The sequence below is a fragment of the Callospermophilus lateralis genome, chromosome 2, assembly GCF_048772815.1.
Source record: "Callospermophilus lateralis isolate mCalLat2 chromosome 2, mCalLat2.hap1, whole genome shotgun sequence".
NCBI lineage: Eukaryota > Metazoa > Chordata > Mammalia > Rodentia > Sciuridae > Callospermophilus > Callospermophilus lateralis.
Window position 1 is genome coordinate 103,611,530 of NC_135306.1, and position 9,141 is coordinate 103,620,670.

Consider the following 9,141-nt stretch of genomic DNA (forward strand, 5'->3'; position numbering starts at 1 on the left):
ATCATGAAATTCATTTGGAAAAATAAAAGACCCAGAATAGCTAAAGCAGTCCTTAGCAAGAAAAGTGAGGCATCACAATACCAGAACTTAAACTATACTACAGAGCTATAGTAACAAAAACAGCATGGTATTGGTACAAAACAGACATGTAGACCAATATTAAGAAATAGAAGACACAGGGGGGAACCTACACAAATACCATTATCTCATACTAGACATAGTTGCCAAAAACATTAACTGGAGAAAAGAGCCTATTCAACAAACGGTGCTGGGAAAAATTAAAAACCACATGCAACAAAATAAAATTAAACCACCCTTTCTTATGCTGCACAAAAATGAACTCAAAGTGGATCAAAGACTTAGACACTAGAACAGAGACCTTGGGCCTACTAGAAGCTAAAGTAGGCCCAAACCTTCACCATGTTGGCCTAGGATCTGACTTCCTTACAAGACCCTTAAAGCACAAGAAGTAAAATCAAGAATCAATAAATGGGATGGATTCAAACTACAAAGCTTTTTAATCATAAAAAAATCAATAAGGTGACGAGAGAGTCTACAGATTGGGAGAAAATATTTACCACCTCAGATAAAGCATTAATTTCTAGGGTATATAAAGAACTCAAAAATCACAAAAAATAATAATAATAACCCGATTAATAAATAGCCCAAGGAACTGAACATACACACTTCTCAGAAGATGATATGCAATCAATCAACAAATATGTGAGAAAATGCTCAAAATCTCTAGCAATTAGAGAAATGCAAATCAAAACTACTCTAAGATTTCATCTCACTCCTGTCAGAATGGCAATCATCAACAATACAGTCAACAGTAAGTGTTGGCAAGACTGTTGGGTAAAAGTTACACTTATATGTTGCTTGTAGGACTCATATGTTGTTGGTGCAACCACTCTGGAAAGCAGTATGGAGATTCCTCAGAAAACTGGGAATGGAACCACTATTTGTCCCAGTTATCCCTCTCCTTGGTTTATACCCAACTGACTTAAAATCAGCATCCTACAGAGACCCAGCCACATCAATGTTTATAGCAGCTCGATTCCCAATAGCTAAACTATGTAACCAACTTAGGTGCCCTTCAATACATGAATGGATAAAGAAAATGTGATATATATATTTGATGAAATATCAGACATTATTTCATTATTTATATGTGTGACTGCATGACCAATATGATTCTGCAACATGTACACTCAGAAAAATGAGAAATTATATCCCATCTATGTATGATATATCGAAGTGCATAAATGTATTCTACTGTCATATATAACTAAGACAAATTTAAAAAAAATTAAAATGTTATTAAAATGATGATGTTTTTAGCATATGGCATTAAATGAAGAACATTAGTAGCTGGGGTTATGATACATGAGTAGAGCAATGTAGTGTGTAACAAGTCCTGGATATAATCCTTAGCACCAGAAATAAAATAAGATAACATGGGAAAGTGAATGGGACTGTTTTTATTTTTAAAAAATATGGACACTGGAAAATTTTTAATTACATATTCATCTAGCATTGTTTTACATAGGAAAACACCATTCTTGAGCAAAGAATTAAAGTATAATTTATTAACACTTGCAAGATAAGGCAAGGACCATCAAGTTCTCACAAAGATTCCTTGCAAACAAAGCATGTCAGACTAGTGTCTCCTTTTCCATGGTAACACAGCTAACAGATCAAATGAATGGGAGACTTGGTTCACCTGAATTTCAGGAAGGAAATTGAATATTTTTTAGTGATGATATAATGGACAAAGTATAGGCTAGTTGGAAGCTCATAGCATTGAATAATGACTTGATTTCAAAACCATAACTGTTAACACAAGAAGATATGAATTTTTCAGCAGTCCACATTTTCAATCATGATTTTACTCAGAATGTAGACCCAAGTTTTTCCACTTGTTAATGATAGAAGTGAGAAATAAAATTTTAGAAAAAGAATCCTTGTCTCCCAACAACATCTGAACAATGAGTTGCAATTATTCATAAAAACATAACAGCATCAACAATAAGTAGTGAAAATAAAGGTCAAGAACTGGTTATAGTTGTTTATTCTCAAATACATAACAAGAAAAGGTATGGATTTAAGAGCAGTTTGCATGTGAAAATCAGTTTGGTTATTTACAAATAAGCAAATGAGCATAATTGAAACATTATTAGTAGAGGTAACAGGATTATAAGAGAAAATATTTTAGAAACTGTATTTTGAGAATCAATGTAATCTTTGTTTTAAGAATGGTAGAATAAGCATGGGTTTCCTTGGGGTTTTGCTATAAGACTTCCTCTTATGGAAGAATTGAAGGAATTGGATATTCCGGTCTGAAATGAGGCTGATCAGAGAGGACATGACGGCTAGTCCAAATTTAAAATATCATGAGGACTGAGGATGTAGCTCAGTGGTTAAGTGCTTCCCTAGCATGCATGAGGATTGGGTTTAATGTCCAGCCATACACACACAGAGAATAAAAGAAAGAAAAAGAGGTCATGGTAAAAAAAATAATTTTTACTTGATTTGCTGACTAAAAACTAAAGATTTTAGGAGAAGTGAGTAAAAACTCATGGCCAGGGCTGGGGATGTGGCTCAAGTGGTTATGCGCTTGCCTGGCATGCGTGGGATGCTGGGTTCAATCCTCAGCACCACATAAAAAAAATAAAATAAAGATGTTGTGTTCACCGAAAACTGAAAAGTAAATATTATTTAAAAATTCTCTCTCTCTCTCTCTCTCCCTCCCTCTCTCTCTCTCTCTCTCTCTCTCTCTCTCTCTCTCTCCTTTCTCTCTCTCTATCTTTAAAAAAACTCATGGTCAACAATATTCTGTTTCATGGCTATGGTTTTATTTTGAGCATTATGACCAGAATCTGAATAATTGTGCTTCAGTTTGCCCTCAATCATGTGTGAGAAGACTAACTTTGGGGGCAAATCATTTAACTTCTGTATGAATTAGTTTTGTCTCATCTAATGTGGTTATTGGTATTTCTTCATGCCTAATTCTTTGGAGGGTAAAAGAAAAGCAAAAAGAACATGCATATACTTGTGAAATATAAAGCAAGTATGTATTAACCTAACTCTTTAATCCTTGTCAGGTTAATCTTTGTTGGGGGTTTCTAGCAGCGATACAATAGTTAATTGGACTTAAAACTTAAGACCTTTCAAGATGCTGTGTATTATTACCCAGGTGCACATGGCCTGCCATTATGCCTTGCAAGTGAAAGCATTAGAGAGAGGCCAATTAATTCCATCTGGCAGCAGTTTGAGGCTGGCCAGTGAGGAGGGATTGATGATCCTTGCATGCTATGGGGGCAGCTTCCTGCCCTAACCCAGAGTCTTCAGATAAGTCTCTGTATATTGTGCAGCATGTTGACTCCTCTGGCGGGGCAACTGTCCTGGCTGAGCAATTGGCTACATGACTATGGAAAGAACAGGAAGATGAAGGGGGAGCTTCAGGAAAGGAAGGCCATGGCCTGGATTCACATCCGTGCAGGTAGGAGCACAATTTGAGGATCCTTTCCTTCCTTCCTTGGAAGACATCCATATTCCCAGGTGCTATGGCTCCAGTCCTGACAGGGTGACCACAAGAGGCCCCACAGTCACTTCCCCCACCATTCTGAACCAGAATGTTTCTGGTCTCTCCATATCCATTTCCATGGTAGAATGAGGGTGAAATCTTTAAAAGGGGTCACTAGGCAGAGCTGGATGGAGAGTGAATTATAAAAGGGATACAGAGTGGCACTTACTCTCTCCTCTCTTGCAGGAGGAGGGAGGGGAATCTGGGTGGGTTTCCACCACCAGTTGTCACCTTTGTAAAGCTCTTTCCATGTTTGATTTTCTTTTTGTCACTTGGGTACACTCTGTTGCAAATAAAGGGTTTGTCAGGCGTGATTGTCAGGTCAGATTCAGGTTTGCCAGAAATCAGATCCTTCAGCTGCCAGCCCTTGTGCCATGGCTGAAAGTGGTTCCTTTCTCTGTCTTCTGTATGCTGCTGGTATAGGTGCTGGTTCTTTCCCATGCAAGGATATTGTGCACACAACTTTCAATTTAGTTGAGAAGTGTCTTTGATCTCAAAAATTTCTGTACTCAGACATGCCTCAGTCCTCCTAAAAATGTAGGTTTCTTTAATTCCCTTATCCCTTCACTCTTTTTGTGGAAGAACATTCTTCTTTATGCCCCTGGTCATGGCCAGGGCTGTAGCATTGGGAATTTCTTCCTTATTTTATTATATCCAACTCCTGGATTCTCTAATCTGTTTTGAGTATTCATTATTAAATTCCAGTAAAGTCCTCCCTATTTTTGTTTATTCACCCACCTTGCAGAGAAGATGCCCATTTTCTCTTCTTGATTTCAGGGCACAGAGCAGCCAAGGAAGTGGCCTCTCTATTCTGCCATCTTGAAACCCACTTGATTCTTCTTGAATGCCTGAGAACTCTTGCTAATTCACTCTTCTAAAGCAAAGTCTGCAGTGATTCTAACAGGGAGTTTCCAGAAGCCTTTGGTTTCAGACTAGGGTAGTATTATTGATCTCTCTTGTTCTGGGGCTTTAACATCTTGGACTGTACAGCTACTGGTTCCTACAGCTAGGAAACAGCTGATAGCAATTATATAATATCCAGCTTTTGGTTATTTAAGCCAATCTAATAAAGCCCCCTTTATAATCATACCTTCTGTTGTTTCTATTTCTTCTAGAGAATCGTGACTAATGCCGGGAGGGAGGGGAGATAGGAATAGAAAAGACAGTGGAATGAATTTGACATGAATTTCCTAGGTACATGTATAAATACAGGTAAGGAAAAGCCTTGGTCTTTCAATTAACCTCTTCCTTAGATTCCTCCAGGGAAAGAGCATTAAGTGTTCAATAATCACTAGATTTTTTTCTTGCCCTTTGGAAAATCCTTTTGCCCACAGCAAATGTAAAGTCTTTATTTTAGTCTTTAACTCTAATGATCAGGAAAGGCTTGAACACTGTGGCACTTTCTCATTCTCTGGGGTTCTACAATGGGCTTGACTCTTCCAAGATGCTCAATGCAATCAATAGTGCTTCTATACCTGGGAGTAAACATAGTACAGAGAAATCAGGGTTTCTCCCTTTAAGAGGGAAGTAACACAAAGGAGATTTGGGGGTCATTCTTTGGTAAGGAACAACCAAATCCAACCTGCCCAAATCTTTTTCAATCTCAATATGTAAACACTAACATTTCGAGGACCATAGGAGATAAAGAAACCCAGAATGAGGGAACTCTGAGGGATGCATTTGTAAAGGGAGACTAATCTGAATGACTCAAGAGTCCTATTTAGGCCTCAAAGGGTGGTGGCCAACACCTTTAAGGTACACAGGATACAAAGGATGCCTTGTTCTGGTTCAGACATTGGAGAGGTGCTTAGGGACACCTTCTCCCCCCTTCACTTTCAGAGAGATAACATACCATCTGACACATGTACTTATGCCTTGAAATTCCTTTGACCTTCAAACCCTGGGAAAAGCTGCCTAATATTTTCTGTACCCAAGCTTGGCCCAAATACTACTTGGAGGAAAGGGAGAGATAACTCTTAAGGGAAATATAAACTATAACTCTGTTTTACAGCTAGAATTGAATGAGCAATTGCCCAAAGCAATTTAAGACCAGACCAAAGAAATGTGTCACATTTAAATTTTAGTTGCTCTGGGACTTAAAAAGCTATCTTATTCTTTTTTTTTTTTTTTTGAGGTGGGGGGCATCAATTTAAGACCTACAGACCTTGCCAACTCCTCTATAGGCAGGCTTTGTCTGTGTTTGCTAGAATTATGATCTATCCCTAAGTGACAGAAAGTTAGTGATCTCTACTAAACAGAGAGGTAATGCCAATAGAGACATATTTATAAAAATCAGATGGCATTAGATACTTTAAGTACATCTTATTGGGACATCTGTGGCATTATAAAAACTAAATATTGTGTATATGTTTCTAACAACTCTGCTGATGTTTCTAAAGCCTTAGCTGGCCTCCACTCACAAATCAGTGGCATATGGATCCCACCTAGAGCATTAATGAATTTCCATCTTCATGGCTTTCAGAGGACAGCCAATAATACTGATTACTTTCATAATAATTGTTTACAAAAAATGCTTTGCTGTCTTATTTTTCCTTAGCATGATTGCTGTCCTGTGTACACATCATCCAGGCACTCACCAGCTATCATCATGGACTTCTGGACTATCCTGATGCTAAATATCCTTGACTCTCCATGCCCCTTCTAAGGGAGAACAAGAACTTTGAGTTTTATTCCTCTAGATGTCACCCCTTTTCAGCAGGAAGTATCCAGAATGAGCTGACATCTATATACCCTAAAAGAATTTAGGGGCCAAAAGTCCTTGAGTGGAGAATAGATAGACAGATGAGAATGATGGGAACATGAAGTTAAGAAAAAGTTTTTGTAAAATGAACCTGTTGTACTGCCTTCCCACAGACTTTCTTTTGCTGAAACACATAATGACTGTAGCCCCACCTGGCCAGAGGGGACTGGACATGACACATTCCTCAACAAACTAAGGCAGGGGGTAAAGGTCTGTTAGTGTAGATATTGAGTGACGGGAGTTGAGACAGGTTGATGACTGGTTATCACTGATTATCAAACAGAAAAGACAATGGGTTGCTTACAGCTTACCTCTGGGAACACACTTCCCAGCTCAATGGGTTGCTAACAATTACCCCCTGTGCTCTTGTCCTTTCCTGACCTTAGGCAGAAACATGAACAGAAAGAGAAGGTGAGAACTTCTGGGGTCTATAAAAGACCAAGACGAACCCAGAATCATGAACAACCAGTTCTGGGTCTCCTTCTCTTTGGAAAAGCCTGTTGGTATCTTTTTCTTAAAAAAAAAAAAATTTCTTTCTGTGCTTGCCATAGCATTTCTCGGGTGTTTGATCTTCAACACCTGTGAAACAAGTACCTGTTCTGATCTCCAAGACTGGTGTCACTATTGTTATTTCCCACATAGAAATAATCTCATCACACTTTATGTGCCTTCCTATCCCTTAGTATAGTGCTATATACTTTGCAAGAATGAGAGGTTATTTTTTTTTGTATATTCCAATGAGTTAAAATTGTTTATTTTAGATAACAATTTATAAAATTCTTGCCAATAGACTAACATAAAATATTGATAATATCAAAGAGCAATGATGATATGTATTTATTTCCAAAAAAACTCATGTTTCTAACACATAAAATATAAACAATATTTTATATTTGGAGGAATTTGAAGAACATTTTCAAATATCTGGAGGTGGTAGAGGTTATTCATAGTAGATGGACTCTGGGGTTTCCCAGTGGGGTGCTGTCCTCAATGTGTCTGATCCCGTGAATCCAGTCCTGATCTTTCTTCCAAATAATGAAGTGCTAGCAATAATCTCATGCCTTGTGAAAAGCCCATCAGTGTTTCCGAATTGCTTCCTTACTAAATCTGTACAAATCATAAATTTTTGCTAAAGAATAATACACTTTCACAAACTTCTATTTCCAAGAAGTTTACTTAGGGCCATTTTGACATCTTTATTCCTTAGGCTGTAGATCAGAGGATTCAGCATAGGCACAATAATAGTGTAAAACACAGAGGACACTTTCCCTTGGTCCGTGGAGCTGACTGATGATGGTTTCAGATACATGAATGCTAGAGAACCAAAGAAGAGAAGAACAGCTGAGATGTGGGAGCTACATATACTGAAGGCTTTGTCTCTGCCCTCAGTGGAGCGAATGTGCAGGATGCTGGCTATGATGAAGATGTAGAAGCTTAGGATGGACAGGGTTGGAACAAAGATATTAAATGCACTTGAGCACAGAACAACTACTTCATTTATAAAAGCACTGAAACAAGAGAGCTCCAATAGGTAATGGTGTATTGTATCATCCTTACAGAAAAGCACTCTTAGCATGCAGGCTGTGTGAGCTGTGGCACCCATCATACCTATGCTATACACACCAACTACTAACCAAGAACAGACTTGATTAGACATGGTAACATTGTAAAGCAAGGGGTTACAGATGGCAACATAGCAGTCATATGCCATTGCAGCCAACATATAACACTCTGCAATTGCAAACAAACAAAAAATTAAAAAGTAGAGTTGAGTCATGAAATCAGTGTAGGAGATGGTATTTTTCTCCATCATGAAGTTCACCAGCATTTTGGGAGAGATCACAGTGGATTGACAGAGGTCAATGAAGGACCGACTGCTGAGCAGATAGTACATTGGTGTGTACAGGTGAGAGCTGAGCCCAATCAGTGTGATCATGCCCAGGTTCCCCACCACTGTGAGCACATAGATTCCTAGGAAGAAGAGGAGGAGGGGCAGCTGGAGCTCTAGTTTGTCTATTAATCCAGTCAGTATAAACTCAGTCACTGTAGAATAATTTTCTTCTGCCATTGTCTTCTGAGAATCCTAAACAGAAAGAGAAGAAAATTTTTGAAATATTTATTGTCCAATCACACAGTGATGTGTACAAGGGATAATTCAAGTCTTTTTAGCAAGGCATTTCCTTTTTTTTCCTAGCCCATCAACTATATCAGCTGTCAATGATATTGGAATCACAAGAATATATGACACGTCAATAAATGTTATATAGAACTATCCCTATTTGTTAAGTGCTTTAAAATGTGTTATTAGTAGGACCCAGTCTGAATACATAGGGAACTGTTTTGGTAACTGAGTTTTCTGGGTATTTTCCGTGCCTTATGTATAATATTCTCAAGTTCTCTGCAGAGCATATTCTTACAATCTTTTTTTATGTTAAGACAACAACAGCATTAAAAAACACACACATGCTGAGATCATACATAATGATGGAAAACAGAAAGATTTTCCTTCTAAAATAATGAACTAGGCAAGATGTCTACTCCCTGCACTTTTATTCAACACAGACCATATATAGGTCTGGCTAGGGCAATCAGGAAAGAAAATAAAAATATAATAAATGAATATTGGAAAACAAGGAGTAACACTATCTTACTTGTAAATGACATAATCTTATGTATAGAAAATCCTATAAGGAATCTATAAGAATCTACAAAAATAACTACTGGGACTAAATCAAAGTGAAGCAAGGTGGTAGAATTCCAGACAAACCAAATAACTCAATTATATTTCTAAAAA

General features: G+C 37.8%; 1 protein-coding gene across 1 annotated transcript; it reads right to left on the reverse strand.

Moving 5' to 3' along the window:
• Positions 1–7,494: 7,494 nt before the first annotated feature.
• Positions 7,495–8,424, reverse strand: LOC143391077 (olfactory receptor 8G50-like). Its single transcript, XM_076843640.1, has one exon. It carries the CDS (start codon positions 8,413–8,415, stop codon positions 7,495–7,497), a length of 921 nt encoding a protein of 306 aa, XP_076699755.1. The 5' UTR covers positions 8,416–8,424.
• Between the last annotated feature and the right edge of the window lie 717 nt (positions 8,425–9,141).